The sequence below is a fragment of the Ochotona princeps genome, chromosome 32 (genome assembly GCF_030435755.1).
Source record: "Ochotona princeps isolate mOchPri1 chromosome 32, mOchPri1.hap1, whole genome shotgun sequence".
NCBI classification, from domain to species: Eukaryota; Metazoa; Chordata; class Mammalia; order Lagomorpha; family Ochotonidae; genus Ochotona; species Ochotona princeps.
Window position 1 is genome coordinate 8,860,351 of NC_080863.1, and position 23,533 is coordinate 8,883,883.

The 23,533-nt window shown below is 40.3% G+C and overlaps 1 protein-coding gene across 1 annotated transcript in view; it reads left to right on the plus strand.

The window, feature by feature from the left end:
• The window catches only part of RELN (reelin), a 384,643-nt gene that overhangs the window by 263,642 nt on the left and 97,468 nt on the right, over positions 1 to 23,533 (plus strand). Inside the window, exons 20-24 of the mRNA XM_058657530.1 lie at positions 18 to 254; positions 11,405 to 11,597; positions 13,526 to 13,638; positions 19,996 to 20,133; positions 21,183 to 21,369. Of these exons, the coding sequence (XP_058513513.1) occupies positions 18 to 254; positions 11,405 to 11,597; positions 13,526 to 13,638; positions 19,996 to 20,133; positions 21,183 to 21,369 (868 nt within the window). The remainder of the gene's footprint in view (positions 1 to 17; positions 255 to 11,404; positions 11,598 to 13,525; positions 13,639 to 19,995; positions 20,134 to 21,182; positions 21,370 to 23,533) is intronic.

Sequence of the window (23,533 nt, forward strand, 5' to 3'; positions counted from 1 at the left end):
TTTGTTTTCTCCCTTAGGATCATCTCTGTGGAGTTACCGGATGATGCAAGACAGTTTGGAATTCAGTTCCGATGGTGGCAACCCTATCACTCTTCCCAGGGAGAAGACGTGTGGGCCATCGATGAGGTCATCATGACCTCTGTGCTTTTCAACAGCATTAGTCTGGACTTCACCAACCTGGTGGAGGTCACTCAGTCTCTGGGATTCTACCTTGGAAATGTTCAGCCCTACTGTGGCCATGACTGGACCCTGTGGTAAGGATTTCACTGCAGCTTTTTCTTGCTCATAGTCTTTGCACTAACGTGAGCACTGTGTTCCAAACAATTCAGCAATTAGGCATTGGTTGACACATATTGGCTGAATGTGAACCCTCTGAAAAGATGATATTATGTTGACACGTAAGATGCCTTGGGAAGGTGCATTGAAAATAAAATATTCATAGATTTAAATAAATATAAAAACCTTTTGTTCAAAATGAGATAGGAGCTTAAATATTGGCCATAGTCCATGAAGGCTGCAATGAACATAAAATGTGAAATCATTCCAGTAATTTTATAAAATAAAACTTCTTATAAGTCTTCTGTTTTCTACCCATCTTAACATAAAGCTCAAGCATTTTTATTAAAAGATTTTGTCAGAGTTGTAGAGAGATGGAAGCAGAGATAGAGACAGAGAGATCTTGTATCTGCTGGCTTATCTCCCAGCTAGCTGCAATGCCCAGAGCTGAGCTAGGCTTAAGCCAGGAGCAGAAATTTCATCTGACTCTCCTATATGGATGGCAGGTGCCCAAGCACTTAGGTCATCTTCCACTGCGTTCGTCAGGCACCTACATGGGAGGTTGATATTGCAAGAGGTGTATCCACAATTCCATAATCCCAGTCACAAGGAAAATTTTTTCATTCCTAATTTGTTAAGTAAGATCTCTTTTTAAACCCATTTTGCCAATCACTGATCTTGTTCATGCCAGTGGGGAGATGGGGAAAGAGATGGGAGTCTCTAAATTTTAAGACATCCTAATGAAGTTATTCTTTATTTTTAGGATTTTTGTTTGGGTTGTTTTTTTCTATGGCTATATGCAAATTTACTTATATAAAAAAAGATGTGAATAAGAAAATAATTCCAACTGTGTTTAGTACTCTAGAAATACCAGGATGATGCCAAGTGAGCAACTGGGTGTAATAGAAACTCCTGAGGGCCTCTTGGGGGAGGCTACCTTTGGGGGGATTCAGACAGTGAGGATGATACAGTCATTGGTTGGAAGATGGTGCATGAACAGAAAAGACCCAGATGCATGGAAACCTGAAAGAAGGAAGAGAATTTTAGCATCAGGAAACTCTTTGGAACAAATACCCCAAAGCAGGAATGATCATAGAATTTCGAGGAGCAGGAATCAGGCCAGTGTGACTGGATCCCAGATAGTAAGAGAACACGTGTCAAGAATGGACCAAGGATGTTCAGAGACCCTGTCGTGTAGGATCTTCTAGGCCTAGAGATCCTGGATTGAAACTCACCTCTGCATCATTTCAGAATCCACAGCACTGACCACTGTGCATGTCGCCTCTCCGTAGGTTCCACTAGGACTATAAACATGATGGGAGAGTAATTTCCTAAGACATTTTTTACTTTCTATTGAGTCATGATCAGGAAATTTAATTCCTCCAGACAAATCTCGCTGAAAGCCATTCAACTGCCATTGTCTCCGGAGAGCGTATCATAAATGACCCATCAGTGACCTTATTATAATTAGAGATAAATTTGACATACCATTGCACGGAAAATTACATTCAGTGGGCATTGTTCATGTACAGTCACATCTTACGCACAGCAGGCTAAAATCCTCGAAGCAAAATGACATCTAATGGGATGGAAGAACAGCTGGACACATTAGCTGCACGCTTGTCAAAGTGCATGGAGTGAGACTTCTGTTTGGCAAAACAGGAAAGGTTATATTCTGTGGTTTCTACCTGATAGCCTCAGACGCTTGATTCTTTATAGTTTGATTTTGAGTATTCTTGCTTAGTCTTGGAACTTTGAGAATAATAATAGAGGGGTGAAACAAATACGGAACATTGAAGAATGAAGACCAAATGGCATTTCTTAGAATTTTGTGCTTCCAAACGTTTGAATTGACTAAAATGAACAATAATTCTAATTGAGCATGCACCACAAATTAACTGTATGTTCCTCAACTTTGTGCAGGAGATTTCTTCTCCCAGCATTTTTAATACAACAAAGAATCATATCACAAATGCAAGTCCTGTATCATGTTTATTTTCATAAACAGTTAACATCTGCTCATACAAACTCCAAAGTTGCTGAGCATTTTAATCTAACACTTTGGTTGAATGCATGAGAGCAGCAGTTTCATTTTGGCTGTTTGATCAAAATGCTAAGAACAATATCCCTTTGCACAAGTGCGATGAATATTCTTAACCCACCACTGCTTTCATTGGCAGCAATAGCTTGACTTTGTGGAAGTACAATTGCAGTAATTATAGAAGACCATAAGGATATATAAATAATCGCACAATCCTCATGGGTACCTTGAGCAGCATGGCTGAGATTTTATGAACATTCGCATATGAGCCATGTGATTTGGGTTTCTGATCTTCTCTGCAACGAAAAGGAGCTGTCCTGGTTATGAAACAACAGAGAGGATAGTCGGGCAAGGCAATGAGGTTAGAGAAACACATTAACTGCTTTAATAAGGACATGAAAAATGCTCCCTGCGTTTTAAAATGAAACAACATGGAAGATCTCAAACTGGTCCCATTTTCTTAGCCACCGAGTCAGAATAAAATCCCTTTTAATAGCACTCTTTGCTCTCTGCAACTGTTTAAGAGTAAACATTGTCTAACATTCAGTATGAACTCACTTTGAGGATGTTTTCAGAACCTGTTGTTACACAGCATAAAAATCAGGTGTTGATACTGACTTTTTTGTACCCTCCTAGTACCTAACTAAGATGGAGTATTTTTAGGGTAAACTTTTTAGAGCCTATTATCTTATTAAACAAAAATTCATCAGATATATTTAGCAGTGTGACCGCTGCCCGTCCGTGACCTCTCGGGGGGAAATGCTGAAGTGTGGATGTGGTCTGTACAAATGATTGGTGGTCAATTCATTACTGTTGGCTTTTCCCGGCTGTGAGTTCATTTGGCTCTCATTTCCAACTCGTGGCTTTCCCTGAACATGGATGGCTGTTTCTAAGAGCGTCCCCTGGGGAAACCTTGGACAATTGCTTTTTCATTAGAACTACTGTCAATATGCCATAAATCACTTTACAGTATGTCATCTGGGAGCACTTTTTCCAGCAGAGGAATAAGTTGCCTTTAATTTGGTACTTTCTTTTATTCTTTTTATTACATGTGCACAGTATCTAAACTCATTATTTTTTTTTAAAAAAAGTCTTTGACCATGTCTTACATGTCTTAGAACATCACTAAGGGAGTCATTCTAATTAGGGTTTATTAAATATTGCCACTGACTGACACTATTAATGATGATAGCGAGGGACCTTGACATTGTTTGCTTGCTTGTTATAAACAAACCAGGTACAACAGGAGTGAAAACTTTGCTATCCTAACACTCATTAAGTCTTGGTGTTAAAAACTCTGCAGTTGTGAGGAGATGGTTATAATGACGTATTAGATTTAATAGTGGTTTTTTTGGGGGGTGGGGGGTGTTGGCAATTACAGTATGGTAGAAACATAGGTTTGGGGAGCCAAGACCTGAATTCAAAGTTGGATGCTGTCCTTTGGGAGCTTGGAAATCAAACAAGGAACATTTTCTCCAAGGAGGAATTTTGAATGTTTCTTGCCAGGGCTCTATTACAAAGGTAGCATTGAAACAGCTCTGTTAAAATAGGAAAGGAATGAGTCCTGTTGCTGAATGGACCACAGGCGTTCCTAACTTCTCAATCCATCCAGAACCCTGACCATGTCTTCGTATTTCACCCCATCCATGACCTCATGCCAGCTCTAACCTTTTGCTCCACCTCTAACTACTGCCCACTTTCTGAGCCTTTGTTTTGATCCTCAGTGATGCCAAATGACGTAGATAGTCAAGTGAGAACATCATTCTTATGTATTGTTTCTCAATTTATTTTTTTAAGATTTATTTATTTATTTGTGGAAAGTCAGATATACAGAGAGGAGGAGAGACAGAGAGGAAGATCTTCCGTCCCATGATTCACTCCCCAAGTGAGCCGCAACGGCCGGTGCGCACCGACCCGAAGCCGGGAGCCAGAAGCTTCTTCTGGGTCTCCCACATGGATACAGAGTCCCAAGGCTTTGGGCCGTCTTCAGCTGCTTTCTCAGGCCAGATAGAGCTGGATGGGAAGCAGTACTGCCAGAACTAGAACCGACACCCATATAGGATCCCAGCACATGCAAGGCAAGGACTTTAGCCACTAGGCTACTGCCCTGGGCCCTGTGTTTTAATTTCTTACAGGTAATATTTTAATGGCTTTGTTGCTCAATTAGCAAGTATAGCTTCATATCAGTCATTATGCTAAGTAAGATAAACCAGTCCTGAAAAAAACAATATCTGATGTTTCCTCTGATAGGTGGCAATTAATATAGAATACAAAAAAAAGTGATTAAGAACTAGGCTCAGAGGAAGTCCCAATAATTACCAATACAGCAAGACATCAAAACAGGGTCCCTCAGTGTTCTATATCCCACTGATTAAAATTTTTAAACTTCTATCTGAAGAAGAAAAGGCCTCTCTGGGCCAAGGCCAATGGCCTAATGGCTACGTCCTTGACTGGCATGCACTAGGATCCTATACGGGTGCCAGTTCTAGTCCTGGTGGCCCTGCTTCCCATCCAGCTCCCTGCTTGTGACCTGGGAGAACAGTAGAGGATGGGCCAAAGACTTGAGATCCTGCACCCATGTGGGAGACCTGGAAGAGTCTCCTGGCTCCTGGCTTTGAATTAGTTCAGTTCCTGCCGTTACAGTTACTTGGGGAGTGAACCATTGGCTGGAAAAATCTTTCTGACTGTCCTTCTCTCCGTATCTCTGTCTTTCCATAAAAATAAGTAAATCTTAAAAGAGAGAGAAAGAAAAAAGAAAAAACCACTCTGAAATCGAAACATTACACCAAACTGGGAACAGGAGGTCATTTTAACATTTATAAAAGACCGTATATACACAGCATGGGAAGAAGTCCTAATAATCAGTAAGAAAAATATGAACTTCAATTTTCAAAACGGGCCAAGTACACAAAAAGGTTATTCATAAAAATAACATGCAAAAATCGCTAATAAACCTGAATAGCTTCTTAGTCTCTAGTAATCAAAAAACGTGGATTTGAAAGGTAGATATAGATCCAAGTGACTGAATGAAAACACATGAATATTCAGTTTTGACATGAACTGCACCTCAGTGCTTGGTAATGTTCTTGGTGAGCAGAACTTGGCACAGCCTTTTAGAGTGCAGCTTGGCAATTCATTGCCAGTTTGTAAAATATGCATTTGATTTGCCTAAGCAATTCTACTTCTAGGAATTTATCCTAAGGAAAAATTCGGACAGGTGCACAAAGAGACGCAAGGATGCATACAATATATGCATTGTTTATAACAATAATAAACGGAAGCAACACGCCCACATTTCCACAATTAGAGGGCAATTTGATACGTTTTTCCAATGTGGAGAAAATGGCAATGAAATTGTTGGTAAAAGAGAAAAAAATAAAAATTATTGTGATTTCATAATTTTTAAGAAAGAAAAAATGAGCGTGTATGTATGTGTATTTCTGTGTTATGCAAATAATGGGGAGATCATCTGGAAGTACGACCAAGCATTAACAATGATCACTTCTCGTTAGCAGAATTGTACACTTTTACCTTAAAGAAGTCTTCTTGTAATATAATCACACTGGTGTTTTCTTGGTTAGAAAGGGTAAAATGTATACAATTGACTAAATGTATGATCATTCCCATTTTTAAGTGTAATAGTGTAGAAATAGCAGTGGGTTAAAATGCTATCTTTAATTTACGATATCAACTAATTTTCCCATCACATCATCATTGATGATGACAAGAACATAACCAAAATGAGGATGTCATTAGAGAGGCTTTTTTTTTTTTATTCCTCTTGTCCAGAGGACTCTTAGCTCCAAATAGTTTTACAGCCAAACACCCTTGGGTACCTCTTCCATTTCTCTGGAAATGAGCCCTGTAGGCAGTCTTTCCTGCCGAATTCTTGAAAATAATAGAAAACTGCTTAAGCTTTTAAGACAAGTAAATATGATACAGTGGTATTCTCATATGCCCATGGACTGGGGAAGGGCAGCCATATTGATTCACCTACCAAGTGCTCCGTAAACAGATGGAATTCGTTGTGAAAAACGACCCCATCCCTAGGGAACTTGCTGTTTGACATGCCTTTGATGTGAAGGAACCGAGTGTTCTGCTATTGAGGTTCTGTGTAGAGAAAGAAGGCAAAGAGGCTCTGGGGAAATTCTGAGTGGGATTTCTATAAGCATATTGTCACCTCAAATTATTGACTGTGTTCATTCCATATTGAAGTAGCTATAGTTTTGTAAAACCTTATTTTGTAAAAACTTGTCCCTCACCCCCAAGTTAAAAGACCTCGGTCTTTTGTGTTTATTTTCTTCAACAGATATTGTTTGAGAGCCTTTCATAGGCTTGACTTAGCAATGAACTTCAGAAATCCAGCCTACTTTGTAGCGATTGTGTGACACTGAGGCCAGCAACGTGGCCTATTGTTTTCCCTTCTTAACACATTATTAAGGATCCCTAATATTCTCTGAAATGCCCTTGAGTAAAAAGTCAAATGTGATTCTCTAGCTGTTAGAAAAGTCCAACACAGGGTGGCTTCTGTGAGGTGCAGGTGAAATGTTGCATGTTCAGAGGGCGTGAACAGGATCCCTCAGGCCTGGCAAGGTAGCCTACTAGCTAAATCCTCAACTTGCATATACCAGGATCACATATGGACACTGGTTCATGCCCTGGCTGCTCCACTTCCCATCCAGTTCCTTGCTTGTGGTCTGGGAAAGCAGTGGAGAAATGTCCCAAAGCCTTGGAACCCTGCACCTCTCATTCTCTCTGTAGCTCTGTCTTTCCAAAAAAAATAATTAAATCTCTTAAAAAGAGAGAAACAGGATCCCTCACTGTGGAAAGAATGAATCTTTGGCAATGCATGAGAGATAAAAGCCAAAGAGCCAGACTGTGAACCAGGTCTGAACTATGACACTCAGGCGTTTCATGGTGCTATCCAGTGACCAGTGTCCTCATGTCGGTTGAAATGAAGAGAGGTAGAGAGGTAATCTCACCTTACTTCCTCATTTGATCTTATCATTAGTGCAAGAGCCTGTAGTAGTAGGACTTGTTGTTATAGAGAAAGAGAAAGTTCCCTTCTGCTGATTCCCTCCTCAAATGCACACAATGGCTGGAGCAGGGCCGTGGCCAAAGCTGGGAACTCGGTCCAGGCAGGTAGCAAGGATGCAAGTTCTTGAGCCATGCCTTGCTGACTCCCAAGTGCACATTAGCAGGAAGCTGGAAGGAGGGGCAGAACCCAGACACAAACACAGCATGGACTGGTGTCACTGTAAACCTTGGGCCCAATGCCCACCCCTGTTCTTACACTTTGGAGAAAATCTTGTAAGTTAACATGAATCAAGTGAAGCTGCCTAATTCTTAACACGTCCTGCCTCCAGAAGTTCTCACCAAAACGCTGATGCAGGCTGTTCTTCTCTGTTCCTATGATTATAGCAGAGAACAAGTTCAGCTTCATTTTTGCCTTTATAAATTTATCATGACTTAAGCAAGCAGCGAAAAGGAGCACTTCTGTAAATGAGGAATCTCAGGAAGTTCTGTGCCCGTAAAACTCCAGCTAAGTCTGAACATTCAGGGGTGGGAAAACAGCCCTACTATCCCTTATTTCCAGCCAGTCTTGGATCAATCAGACACAACTGAGTGAACTGATACTACAAATGGTGTAGTGGTGCCAACATCTGTGCTGTGTTTGTGTATTTTGCTTTAGATTAGGGCAACAGGCCAGATAGCACACAGTATCATGAAGCCTGGCACGTAAATCAGTTAGAAATGTGTTCAGCTCAAGAAAGGCTGTCCATGGCTTAAGCCCAAGTGAAGAGACTTACTTGTTACTTGTCACAAGCCATCCTGGAATAGGCAGGCCCACCCACCTGCAGGACTCATTATTCTCCCGAGGCAGCTAAAGGCAACAGGCAAAAGGCATGGCAGGAAAGCCATCAATCTCTTCCTAAAAGCTTGTCAGTAACAGCAAAATCAGTGACTCCTATATCCTTCCCCCTGACTTTTATTGATGAGAACTGATCAGTGGACACGCGGGATCAATCTATGCCCATAAGTATGTGCTCCCAGTAGGACACACCAAATGCATTCTGGGTTCCTCTTCTATCCGTTGATAGGTAGCAAGTGCCAAACAAGAATTCTGTCATCATTGTTTAACTCTCCTCATTTTGCTTATCTAACCTGTTATTCTCTATAACTTTTTATCATTTTTTTTTCTTGGTACCTTAGCATCTTTAAAATCTGTGATCATGGGGTGAGAAGTTAGAATGGTCCGCAAACAAGAATGCCAGTGAAGATCTTCATATCCCACATCAGAGTTCACTTTCTGGGCCATGGGTTAATTTCTGGCTCTGAAAGGCAGCAGAAATGGCACAAGTAGTGAGGTCTCTGATGGTCACCTAGGAGACCTGGATTGTGTACCTGGCTGCCAGCTTCCGCCAGACCTTGCCCATGTCATCAGAGGCACTTGAGGAGTACACCAACACCTGGAATCAGTAGACAGATACAGATACATCTTTCTTCTGTCTGTCTCTCTGTGTGTTTCTCTCTAATAAACATACGGCTCCCAGAGCATATTCCTGAAGTTCAGATATCTCGTCTATCAACCATTCTGCAACAAGAAGTGGAGGCAACATCTGTAAGACAGCATTTCCTTCTGCTTCTGTACAGAACTCTGGGAACACCTGACTTCCTCAGAAAGGAGGAATTTACATGAAGCTGATTGTGAATACAGTCTGAAGTTATGTCAGAGATGCCAGGAGTGGGGAGGTGTTAGGCATGGCACGGGTGGGAAGGTTCTAGTTGCTCTGTCACTTGAAGAGCCGAGAGCTTATGTGCTTCCAACACGCTGTGAAGTTTTTTTAATCCGCATGATATATTGGGTTGTTTACATTTTATTTTGTTTTGATTGGCATATACTAGTTGTCCAGAGTTAAGGTGTACAACATAATGTTTTGATACATATGCATGAATGTCACTAAAGTTACTCATGGGACACGGTTTATCTTCAGAGCAAACCGTTTAAATGAAGCCTTGCCTGCTGCCTCTAATTGCTTTTCTCATAAAAGATGTTTTAGAGAGCATTTAACCTTTAAAGTTGAAAGCAGAGTTTATTTCTTGTGGGAAAAAAGCATTTGGAGGGGAGTTTGTGCCTGTATGACTTAATACTATTTTTGATCTGTGCTGATTTCTATTGTATCAGTACTGCCAAAAATTTCATTCTGTAATGATACAGATACAAACAGATACATAGATTGCATTCTGTACAACCCAATGCTGGCAATATGCATGGCTTATATGTATCTTTTTAAAAAAAAATACTTATATAAGGTGAAGACATTTCATGTATTTCACAATACAGACGTGGGGGCGTAGTAACACATTCAGTTCTACCCTCCCCCCTGCCTTCATTTTTCACCCACCCTCTGCTTTCTTTGTCTCTCTTTTATTTTTACAATGACACACTTTCAGTTCACAATTATATGCTCAGTGCCCATTTCCTAATGAAGTTGGCAAATATTTTAAAAAATTGTTCCTCGAGAGTACAGACAAATGTTGTGTACAATAATCAAATCACCAAAAAATGTCAAAATCTCTCATAAATATTACATTTTTTGATGTTATGTATAATAGTTACCAAAGATCAGGGGAAAAGTATGATATTTGTCTTTGGGGACTGGCTTAGTTCATGAAGCATAATGGACTCTGCTTGGGGTCCATTCTGTTGCAAAAGATGGAATTTCATTCTTTTTTGTAGTTGAGTACTCTTGCATAGTGTATGTATACTGCATTTTCTTTATCCAGTCATTAGTTGATGAACATCTGGTTTAATTGCATATATCTCTTTAATATTAGATTATGGTTATAATAGTAGTGGGAAATTAATGACTTGTAAATTAATTATAACTTTTTTTCCGAATTGTTGTCTCCCAGTCTTACGGTAATAGAAACACGATGGGATGGCATCTGGTTAAAGGTCTTCTGGGTGAAACAAGCCTGGTTTCTTAACCTACGTGTAGGTTGATCCACACAGCTACCGAGAAAAGGAGCTCATGTTTAAATAATAAAACCACTTCCACTGTTTTCCATGTTCAATACATAAGTATTAAAAAAAAACAAGAAAAAGAAAAATTGTAAAATGCTAGATTTCTTTCCACCAGGTGCAGCTATCACCAAGCATTCTGGTGAATTTCTTTTATGCATGTTTTTGAAATTTATCACGTTTTGGTATGAATATGTGATTTTCATAGATATCTGAAATATGACTCAGTCTGTGAAATGACTAGCTCACTTTAGTTAAACATGGCTCAACTCCTTTCTAGACAAAGGTATAATTGTTTAAATTGTGGATCCAGGGGACTTCCTCCTGGAACTTTTTAGGGTTGATAAGCTGAAAATATTGTTGTTTAACTATCCCAGTTTACTTAAACCTTCCATTTTCCATTTAGCTTGACACCGAGATCGTCAGCAGTAATTTGCCACAAGTAATCCTATAATGTATTTCAATTTTATAAAATTATCTCTGAATTTCAAATTATTTCCTTGCCAGAGATTTCAAGAAGTGGGATTAATAAGTCCAGAAGTGTATGCTAATGAACAACGTATGAGTACCTGATTTCAGACGTTCAACTTTTTCCAAAATTATTAATTATTTGTAAATTTGGCTCCTTTAGTAAATTACCTTAAAATATATTTGTTACATTGACTAAAATCTGTTCTAGAACTTGAAAAGACTTAACTGAAATGAGGGGCAGGCATTGGGACGTAGCTGTGCAGTAGCCATTTGAACCATTCACATCCCATGTTGGAGTGCCTGCTTTGAGACTTGCATGCTCTGCTTCTGATCCAGTTCATTGCCAGTGTGTAACCTGGGAGCTAGCAGATGATGGCTCATTTCGTTGGTTCCATGGAGTTCCTGGCCGCCAGCCTCTGCCTGGCCCAGCCCTAGCTAGTTTGGGAAAGGAATTAATGGATGAAAGATCTTACTTCCTTTCTCTCTTTCTGTCACTCTGCCCTTAAAGACAGGCCAAACTGTCGTGGTGTGTGATATGAAGTAAGAAGTTTTAGCTTACCTGTCTTCGTAAGCCTCTCTGTCTCTTTCAGTTTCACAGGCGATTCTAAACTTGTTTCAAGTATGCGTTATGTGGAAACACAGTCAATGCAGATAGGAGCATCCTACATGATTCAGTTCAGTTTGGTGATGGGATGTGGCCAGAAATACACCCCACACATGGACAACCAAGTGAAGCTGGAATACTCAACCAACCACGGCCTTACCTGGCACCTGGTTCAAGAAGTAAGTATGTTAAAGGACAAGTCAACAATAGATTACAAGGACACCCATTTTTCTCTTAAAGGGTAATTGGAAACAACTGGAAAGTGACAGCAACTTCAGGACTGAATATTCTTTGAAAGTTATTTCCTGTTTAAGTATGTCTTGTTAGTTTCCTGTCAGTTTACCTGTGAGGTAGATCAAGAATGTAACACTGCTACCTTTTGAAGCAAAAAGCAACAGATACATGCAGTTTCTTAGAATAAAACAGATATTGATAATGTGGCATTGTGGTATATCATAGTGAGTATAGTAATTTTGCCAAACATTAATATTGTAATTGTCAAACAGAGAATCCTAATCCATTTCATTGTATGCATGTGTGAACTGGGAGACATTTTATTTGCGATTGTTTCCCAAATGTTTTAGCTTTATAAGAAAAGATTACAGAGTGCATCCATATCCCAAAGAGTTAAGATTATTACATCAGATTTCTGGAAGTTCTTTCTTTTTTTTTGTAAATTAAATTTATTCATTAATTACATTGTGTTGTAATTACATAGAATCTGGGATTCTCCCCCCACCCTCCCCCAATGGTGGGTTCCTCCACCTTGTTGCATAACCATAGTTCAAGTTCAGTTAAATTCCCTCTTTGCAAGTATATGCCAAGCATAGAGTCCAACATCTTATAGTCCAGTCAAGTCCAACTACTTATTGGGTAGACCCTCTCTGGTCTGAGGGCAGAGACAGCAGAGTATCATCCCGGTCAAATAAAAGCACTAACATACCATCTGCAACAATGAACATCGTTATGGAATTAATTGACATGGTATTGAGCAGTCAACAATAAATGTGATTTCTTAACCACTTTCTGTGACCCCCCATTCACAGTTCAATTTTAGTTTATATACGACATATGACATAACATCCATAACATAACATGTTATGCTTAACATCATATCATCTTAAATTAAGGCAAACATGTGGTATCTAACCTTTTGGGATTGGCTCATTTCCCTTAGCATTATGGTTTCCAGTTTGGCCCATTTGGCCACAAAGAACTGCATTTTGGTTTTTTTAATAGCTGAGTAGTATTCCATGGAGTAGATGAACCATAGCTTTCTTATCCAATCCTCTGCTGATGGGCATTTTGGTTGTTTCCATGTTTTTGCAACCTGCATCCAGAAACCTTCAAACTTTTGGAAGAAAATGTTGGAAATACTCTGCAAGATCTAGGGGTAGGTCCCTATTTTCTAAGGACACCAAAGCAATAGAAATCTAGACCAAAATAAACAAATGGGACCTCATCAAACTAAGAAGCTTCTGCACAGCAAAAGAAACAATCAACAAAGTAAAAAAGCAGCCCACAGAATGGGAGAAGATCTTTGCACACTACGTAGGTGATAGAGGGCTAATCTCCAGAATATACAAAGAATTACAAAACAGCCAAAACACCAAAATAAACAAGCCACTCAAGAAATGGGCACGGGAAATGGCAGACATTTCACAAAGGAATAATCCCAAATGGCAAATAAACATATGAAAAAATGCGCAAGCTCCCTGACAATAAGGGAAATCCAAATTAAAACATCAATGAGGTACCACCTAATGCCAGTAAGAGTGGCCCACATGAATAAAAGCACCAACAACACTTGTTGGCGAGGTTGTGGGGAAAAGGGATCCCTACTGCACTGCTGGTGGGGCTGCAGGCTGGTACAGCCTCTATGAAAATCAGTATGGAGAACATTCAAACAACTCAAAATCAACATACCATATGACCCAGCTATAGCACTCCTAGGAATATATCCAAAAAACTTGTTTTACGAGAAACCAACATGCACTCCTATGTTCATGGAAGTTCTTTCTAACTAGGGTGGATGATTAAACAGAAGGCCTCAGTACGAAATAAATTTCATCCTTTTTGTTTTGGTTTTTCTGCCTGACTCTTTCAGGAATGCCTTCCGAGTATGCCAAGTTGTCAGGAATTTACCTCAGCAAGTATTTACCATGCCAGTGAGTTCACACAGTGGAGAAGAATAATAGCACTTCTGCCCCAGAAGACCTGGTAAGAGATGATTTTTTTCGTGTCTGGCTGCCATTCTGACCTCATTGTGTCTCAGCACATAACGCAAGGATGAAGATCAAATAAGCACAGTGGAAAGACTTAGATGCTTTCATTAGGCAAATACCCAGGTATTTGTTTTTTATACTGAGGATATTTGAAAAAAATATGATCCATAAAAAATACCAAAAATTTCATTTCCAGATTGTCCTAGAATCTCCTGGCTACAAGTTTTGCTTTTCTGGAGACAGCTCAGCCAATTGATTCTTTTACATTTAGTATACCAAAGGGAATGGCAGAGAAATCTAGAAATTCAAGTAGCTTGGATTACAGAGTTGCTGTCTTGTTGTAAAGCACCATTTTTATTTTTATGTTAAAAGCTTAGCATATGTTCTTTTCCTCGATTCGAGTTCTTTCTGTCGCAGTGAGAATCATCTCCTAGGGAGCAGAGGCCTCAGCCCTCTGGGGACAAACTTCAACAATGCGAAGTATGAAAGAGACAGGTACAGACTTTTCCAGAATATTGCATTGTTTCAGGTTAGGTAGGTCACGTGAAACAATGTAACATTTCAAAAATAACATAAAACAAAAAAAATCCTGAATGGAATGAGTTAGATGAGTTCAACCAGAAAAAGAAAGGCTTGCACATAAATTAGAAAGCCTGAGTTTTATTTATTTTATTTTAATGATAATTTCTGCATGCAGTGGAGAGGCAGACCAAGACACAGACAGCTCCTGTCTGCCAGCTCACCGTCCAGATGCCAGCAGAGGCCAGAGCTGGACCCAGGCAATCCAGGTGTCCCGGATGAATGAGCTTTGCCCTGCTGCCTGTTGGAAGTCTGCACTGGCAAGAAGCTATGTCAGGACCTGGGGCTGAAAAGCAAGCCCAGGCACTCCCATAGGGTGGGTTTGGGGTCGCATTCAGCATCGTAAGTAGGGCAAAATGCTCACCTCACTCCTCAAACTTAATACACAAAGAAGAAGTACTGCTCTGCCAGTGGTTCATTAACTACTTGATTTCTTTAAGGTAAGAGCTTTATGAATATCATTAAAAGGATTAATCAGATTGTCTTTAACATTACTCCTTATCCGAGAATACTAACATTCTGTGATCTGAGCAACAGCAAGTGCCTGACACACAGATGCTAGGTTTTTCTGTGGTGTCTCAGTAGGACTTTTGTAAAAACAAAATACCCAAAGAGAAAAGTTAAGCCTTTCTACAATGATTTTATGTAAAAGTTAGGCTCTACCAAAAACAACTGGGTAGATAAAAATCTAGAGTGATTTTCACACCTTTAATTGAAGAACTGCAGTATGGAAGAAGGACACCTTGATGATTTTTGAGGCTACACGATTATTTCAGTTGGATTGAAATGCTTGAAATTTGTTTCCATGGGTTTTTTTTCTGTATCCAGCTGTGAGCAGTTTCCTAGACACTGCTGTGTGTAACAAGTTGCAACTCTGACGTTCTGTTTTGTCCCTACTGCTGGGAAGATAATCAAGACTTTTATTTCATTTCAATGCCATTCCAAACATAGGCATCAAGGTAGCAAAATGACAATCAACTGATTGAAATACCAGTCGTAATGTGTGCCAACCTACCGAGGCTTTTGTTGAAATTTTCCAATATTCCATTTCTCATTCTTGTAAAAATCATCGATTTTTCACTCAATTACATGTGAGGTTCAGTTTCAAAGTTGATAGTGCGCTTTAAAACCCTTCCGTGCCTATAGACATTATGACTTTTTATTCTTAGTGTAGTATAGGAAGTATTAAAAAATATTGTCCCTTCTAGGAAAACCCTCGCAGATTACTTTGTGCTCAAATTGTAGGTTGCATTATTATTTCTTAGCTCAAGTGATAATACCACCAAGTTGAAAGTTTTAATATAGACAGAAAAAAATTAATTATCTGTTTTAATTGAATTCTTGAGAAAATATGTTGACCCTTAAACTCATTAATTCCGAACAGTACCTACCACATAGTAGGAATTCTCATAGCGTGTTGGGAAGTTAAGTATTTAAGTCAGTATGCATCAATGAACTAAAAAGATATTTTGTTCCTATCTATGTCTTATAAGAAACAAAAAATCTACTAGATTGATCATTTGCCTTAAACTATATTAATGAATTATTTAATTCTGCTTTCCCAGGTTTTTAAAGCCATGGAATAAGAAAATGGAAAAACATATATTTTTTAAAGAGGTTTTTTTTTTTAATTGGAAAGTCAGATTTACAGAAAGAAGTAGAGACAGAAAGTTCTTCCATCTGCTGGTTCACTCCACAAGTGGCCACAGTGGTAGGAACTAAGCCCAAGTTAGGAGCCAGGAGTCTCTCCTGGGTCTCCCATGCACATGCAGGGTCCCAAGGCTTTGGACCATCCTCCACTACTTTCCCAGGCCACAAGCAGGGAGCTGTTTGGGAAAGTGGAGTAGCCAGGGGGATGAGGACTGGCGCCCACATACAAGGCAAGGACTTTAGCCACTAAGCTACTACTGCGTTGGGTTCAAGAAAAATATATATATATATTTTTTTACAGTAATACCTTTTTTATTATTATTATTTATTATTTTTACTTCATTAATTACATTGTATTATGTGACTAGTTACATAGGTACTTGGGTTCTCCCCACCCCTCCCCAAACCCTCCCACCATGGTGGATTCCTCCACCTTGTTGCATAACCACAGCTCAAGTTCAGTTGAGATTTCCCCCATTGCAAGCATATACCAAACATAGAGTCCAGCATCTTATTGTCCAGTCAAGTTCAACGGCTTCTTAGGTATACCCTCTCTGGTCTGAAGACAGAGCCAGCAGAGTATCATCCCAGTCAATTGAAAGCTCCAACATACCATCAGCAAAAATTTACATCATTATGGAATTAATTGACATAGTAATGAGTAACCAATATGTTAAAAGTAAATGCGAGTTCCTAGCCACCTTCTGTGACCACCTCACTTACATTTCAATTTTAGATTATACACAACATATAATATTCATAACATAACATGTTATACATAACATCATATCATCTTAAATTAAGGCAAACATGTGGTATTTAACCTTTTGGGATTGGCTCATTTCCCTTAGCATTATGGTTTCCAGTTTGATATTTTAAGACAAACAACTCAATTTGGCATATTTATTTTAGCATTCATTTTGACTAATACACTAAATAGTATTGCTGCATTTAAAAAGAGCGTTCAACTGTTATCATTGTTTCTTGATTCATAAAGCCTTAAAGTTGTACTGTAAGGCTAAACTGTATCTGCCCTCCTTTGCATTCTTGATAACTTCACTCATTATAACCATTTGAGACTTTTGCAGGTAACATATTTTTCTCAAATATTAGGTAGACTGCAGACTAATTTGCAGCAGTATTTCTTTTAGACCATGTGTTTGTTCTACTTTTTTGATTCAAACATATGCAATTATAATGAATGAGTGAGAACAATATAGTCCCTTAACTATCAAAGATCTATTAACTTTGGCAGATGTATTTGACAACGTAACTTAGAGAGGAACTCTTGACTATATAATACCTGCTCAAAGAAATTATATTGTACATGAACTGAACATTTGTTACCCAATGAAAATCAATTCATTTTTATGAGAGGGATTTACATAAGAACAAGGCCTAATGAGACCAAAACAGCTGCCAGTCTCTGGCTTCATAAACAAATCAACACCTAATGACTGAATGAGTCTCAGAATAATGGAGCAAATATCATTAGAGAAACTCTGAAGATACAATTTCCTCAGCCCTGCTTTGCTCAGGCTGCTCAACCCACAGGAGATGATCAGTACTGTTTTATTTCAGTCCTGAAGTTTATATGGTGAAAAAAAAATCAAATAAAAACTCCATTTATGATCCCTTGATGAAAATGCACTTTGAATTTTAAATGCAAGTCAACTTCATTTCATGACCTGCACAGCAGTAGTTGCCCGTTCAATCCGACGTGCCCAAGATTTTCTTACTAAAATGACTTTGTTAAGAGAGGGAGAGACTTACAGAGAAATGCTTGCATCAAGGGGAATGTTCAGCCAAGATGTGGTTGCACATCACAACCTGTGGAACAGCTGGAGATGGTCGCCACTACTAATTTTTTTTTCCTCACTAAAAAATGAAGTCAATATTCAACCTCCTTTTCTTGCCTTTTCTGTTAATGAACATTAGCACTTTCGGTGATGGATTGTAGTTAAATGAAATCTTCCACTTTGAACTTTTTTAAAGAAAGCATCTTTCTCAAGGGCTCAGAAGACTCAGGCAAGGATTAATTCACTGAGAGAAGAATTTAGAACCGGTCTGCCTGCTACTGTTAAAGGCATAAATAAGATGTGAAATCTGGGGCAGGTTTCTGAAACTCTCCACACTCCCATTTCATAAAGGAAGCAACAAAGCCTCAAAGTGATGGGTGCCCTGGGTTTTCTGCAGCCATGCAACTATAAAGAAATGCTGTCACCTTGGTCAACACAACACCAGGGGAGTCATTGTACTTGAGAGCTGGAAAGGATCTTAGAACACAGCTTGCTTTTGAGAAGCGAGGAACTGGATGCCCCAGAAGGCTTACATTGCTCGCTTAAAGGTCGTGCAGCTGATTAATCGCAGAGCCTGAGTCCTCCGACTCTTGTCCCCACGTCCTGGCACATTCTTCATCACCTGCAGAAGGGAGAAACAGGTGGCCTTTTCCTGACCTGTGTGTGCATCACTCGACTCATTTTTCAGCAGACTTTCTTTCTTAGCGCCTATTTTATTCAGTTCCTGCAATGACTTTTGAGATAATAAATAGCTCTAAGAACCCAGCATTGTGGTGTTGCATGTTAAACCATTGCCTGCAAGGCTAGCATCCCATTTGCATACAGGTCCAGGTCCCATCTGCTTTACTTCCAATCCAGCTCGATGTTAACGTGCCTGGCAAAGCGACAGAAGATGGTCCAAGTAGCTAGGATCACAAGTGGAGCAGCCAGGATGCACTGGCATCCATATGGGATGGTGGCACTTGAGGCTGGAAGATAGCCTGTTGAGCCACAACACCAGCCTCTATAACCAGCCTTATTAGAGTCAACTCTCCTTTTTATGATGACAAGTGGTACACAGTATCTTTCTTTAAGGAGAGCTCTATGTCGCAAAACAAAATATCTACTTTGACTATAAGGTTTTATAAAAAAATTAATAAGGCAATGAAAAGTGTTACGGTCATTACAAATACAAACCTCTTAACTCAGAGAGGATGGTGCACCTGTGTTGTTCTGTATCCCCTGACAAGCGGTGATGTGCAGCAAACCTGTATCTACAGGATAAGCCTCTGTGCATCTCAGAATTATCCTGCTACGAATGCAGCTCATTAGCAACAGATCATTGGCAAAATCAACAATACAGTTAGACTGGAGTTAAACAGTCTGTTATGTACTCAGGGAGTGCTTAATATGTAGATAATTGATACAGTCGAATTTAAAGAATCATTCAGAGCCCAGAAGAGAAAGTGTATTTGTAGATAGTGTGCTTGGGGAAGACACAGCCTAGACAGTAATTCCACAGATCCTTTGTTGTTGTTGTTGTTGTTGTTTGTTGTTTTCTTTTGCACTTTGCTCAAAAAGAACTAATCACAGACTTCTGAAAACTCCTACAGGTGACACATGTGCGGTGATTTTGAAACACCCTTTGAGATAGTCAGGAACTGGAAGCCTGCTTGATGTGTCTCTTAAAGCATTCCTTCCTAAGGTCTTCTATCTGGTTGCTATGTATAAGTGTGTTCCTCCCTGTGTAATGTACTGTTTGACTTTTTGTCTGAGTGAAAGATCAACTTGTCTGTGAAGCTCAAGAAAGTTAGAATTTCCTAAATAAGCAGAATTTAGCAACCAGATGTTCTTATTTATAATATAGAACGTTAGAACATATCCTCTCAGCCCCCAAACAAGATTTTTGCTTTACATTAAGAGCCAACTGAAAGTCTTCCAGCAAGTGCTGATATGTTTACTGTAAGAAATTCTATTACTTTGAGTTAAACATCTTAAGTTTCCATCTGCTTAATAACCTCATTTTTAAAAAAAAAATCTTTCTCCATGATTTTTCTTTCTCTAACATCAAATGTGTGCAACCAAAAAAACTGATGTTTTGTTTTTCTTTAAAATGTCTCAAATGAATGAAGATGGAAACATATCTGTATCCAATAAAGGAGGATTTCTTTTTAAGTTTCTTTCATGATAGAATTGTTACATTCCCCAGCAATTCAGTAGCGATAAAGGAAGCGTGATGTGCCATTACATACCAGTTCTAGAAGGATTTTGAACTCTGACACGATTGATCTGCATCACCACGTGACCACGTGTCCATTACAATAGTTTGGATTCCCTTCTTCCAGGTCCAGCGCTACCCGCTTCCGTTGGAGTCAGAGCTACTACACAGCCCAAGATGAATGGGCTTTAGACGACATTTACATCGGCCAGCAGTGCCCCAACATGTGCAGCGGCCACGGCTCCTGTGACCATGGCATGTGCAGGTGCGTACTCCTCAGCGTCAGGACGAATGTCTATAGGGATGCCACGGCAATCGTCATGGGAGTCGTAGGGATGGACGAGCCAACTGGAATAGTCAAAAAAACGTGTTGTTGTCCTGCTTCATGCTCTTTTATATGCAAAGGATGGAATATTACAGCCTTGTATTCTGTACCGCAAGATCTAACCTCAAGGTGAGCTCTCCTGGCTTTAATTTCAGAATTTATGAGCGGAGCCTGCTCAGGTTTCCCTTGGCTTTCCTGGTGGTCCTCAAACAGGAATCAGACTATGTTGCATGCTGTCCCACCTTGGGTCACCACAAATTCAAGGCTGATATGTAAGGCATGGTGAAAGCACTAATGAGAATGACAGGAATTCACTTGAGACTCAAAGACTTGAAGGCAGTAATTCAACCAAGGGGAAAAAAGAGGACCTACATAACATGGCCGGAGTTACATGTTAGGATGAACAGACAATGCTTAGAAATGATATTTTAGGACCCAGCACAGTAGACTAATGACTAAAGTCCTCTGACTTGCCGGAATCCCATATGGGCCCTGGCTTGTGTCCCAGCTGCTCCTTTTCCCATCCAACTCCCTGCTTGTGACCTGGGAAAGCAGTCGAGGATGGCCAAAGCCGTTGGGCCCCTGCACCCACATGGGAGACCCGGAGGAAGTCCCAGACTTTGGCTTTGGATCAGCTCTGCTTCAGCAGTTGTAGCCCCTTGGGGAGTGAATGAATCAGCGATGGAAGATCTTCCTCTCTGTCTCTCCTCCTCTCTGTATATCTGACTTTTGGAAAGAAAGAAATGGTGTTTTAAGGATACAATAGAATCCCACTGTCACATGCTGTCGCTGTTCGCCTGTTTCCTATCCAGCTCTATTGTTACAACAGTATTTCTGCTTTTGTCCATTTGGGGCAAGGGTGCAACTCTGAAGAGGGTTACTGTAACACAGATTGTTGGCAGGTGGGATGTGGGAGGTGTTCCAGGTCAGGAGACCATGGCATTGCAGATGAAGCAACAATTTGTTCACCTGTCCCTGCTCTTCCACAGGTGTGACCAGGGCTACCACGGCACTGAATGCCACCCGGAAGCCACCCTTCCTTCCACAATCATGTCAGATTTTGAGAACCAGAACGGCTGGGAGGCCGACTGGCAGGAAGTGATTGGGGGAGAAATTGTCAAACCTGAACAAGGGTGTGGAGTCATCTCTTCTGGATCATCTTTATACTTCAGCAAGGTGTGACCAAGAACCGGGATGGGGGCGAGGGCAGGAGCTCATTCCGTGTGTAGTTGATTCATGGAGGCATGGGAATTCCCAAGGGAAAAAATTAGGGAGCGATTCAGTGGTTCTGCACATGCCCAGTTTTCAATTGGACTTTTTTTAACTCCCTATTCCTTGAATGATGTCCTAGGACACTGTGAGCAGTTTCTGATTGCTTTGGGGTGTTATGACTCCAGGGTGGGAAACTTCAAGATTCCTGTTCTTTCTTAACCTTATTGAAATCCCGGTGCTCTCCTTTCCCGTGATGTCACCAGCCTTATCTTGAGGAACTGAGTTGGGAAGGCCGTGGGTGTCCCTCCACCCCGGCCTGTGGAGGCTGTACATGTATAAGCTTTGATGAAGGATGTGTAGAGGTGGGAGTGATGGGAGATACATTTCCTGCTACAGTCTGTTAAACCCTTCTTGTGTGGCTTCCAGCACGTCACTTAACCTCCTGGGGTCGTCATTTTCTCAACTGAACGCGGGAAGAATGAGAGTGCCCACCTCATTCCAACGTTTATGAATGAGTATTTATAGATCATGTCCAACAGTCTGTAGCATTCAGGAAGCACTTCTACTGGTGTTTCTTAAATCTCTCCACTCATTAATCTCAGCAGTATTAGAGGCAGGAAGGCTAATGGTGGGCTGGGCATAGGCAGAGCTGTCCCCGGTTGGCACACTTCTTGGGTTTTGTGCTGGCTCGGTTTGGTGGCAGCTAGTGGCATCTGTAGATATGAGACTCCGTATCCAAGTTTCTCTTTCATGAGATAAGGGATGCAGATCCATTAGACAGCGAGGTGCCAGTCAGACTGGCTAAGGTTGATTCTCCTGAGACACTCCCAACCTATGTTATTTGGTGAGAAGAGAGGTAGGGAGACACGGCCCTTCTTCCCTCACTGCAACCGAAGCAGGACTTTTTCTTTCTTCCTCCACTCATCTCTTGTAGTCTTCAGTGAGACTACAGGGGGAACTGGTCTGGCCCAAGTTGAACAACGTAGAATGCGGAGTGCTTACCACCATGCCTTCCCAGCAGGCACTGCAGCCATCCATCCTGGGACGATCGGTGTAGGTGATGTAATGGAGGGCTGCTATGTCGTGGAAACTGGGCAGAGATCCCAACAAACGCTGATCTATGCAAATACAAACATAGCTGCAAGTTTTATTTCAGTGCAGGCGCAGAGAATCGGCAAGTAAACAAGACAGAGAATAGCAAAAGTCAGGAGTGGATTTCACTTGGCGGGATTTTCCATCTACTGTCATGGCAGATCCCCAACCATTGATATCAGAGAAAATGGCTCATAAATGATCAGTACACATTGCACAGATCTGGGTATATACCGTAGAATTCTGAGGACGTGGGAAGGTTATTGTTCCTGTAAGCCTCAATTTTGAAATAAGACTGCGGGTCTTTCCCTAATAGGTACTCAAGTACCCCGAGCAAACATATGTGCGCACTTGTGTGTATACACACACACACACACACACACACACACACACACACCCCACACAGATTTTAAACATATCAAGGGTGTGGGATACATTACATCTCAGGGCTTCCTCCACTTACTGCCAGATTATCTCTGAAGTCGGAATGACTAAGTCTTCACATGGGCTCCAAAACTCATTCATTGGCTCAATGCATGGAGTTGTAATGCCTGTATGTATCTCACAAAAGTGGGATGTAGTGTGGCACAGTGAGTTAACAGAAATAGAGCATGAAAACTAGCATTAGCACATAGTAAGATCTCATAATTACATTACTGAAAATAAAGTTTTAATTGGTATCAGGGTTTCTAATGATAAACAGAAATTTCAAAAAGTTAATGGAAATAAAAATAAGTTTAGTTTTGGTGGAAATAAAGGCTTAACTCCACACACAGAATTTCACAATCTGAATTTTTCTAAGTTTTCTCAAGACCCTTTATGTCTCTTTGCCACAAACTTCAAAATTTTCATTTCAGAAATGAAATTATTCGCTTCCCTTGCCAATCCAGATTTCTCTCCCAAATTTTATTTTCAAAATAACTCAGTCTTTCTTTGTTTTGTATTTGTCTCTTGTATCATTTGAATCTGTTTTCAGTTCTAAGTGAGAGAAACTGTCTTGAGCAAAAAAGGGGCGGAGGAGCATCATTTTTTATTA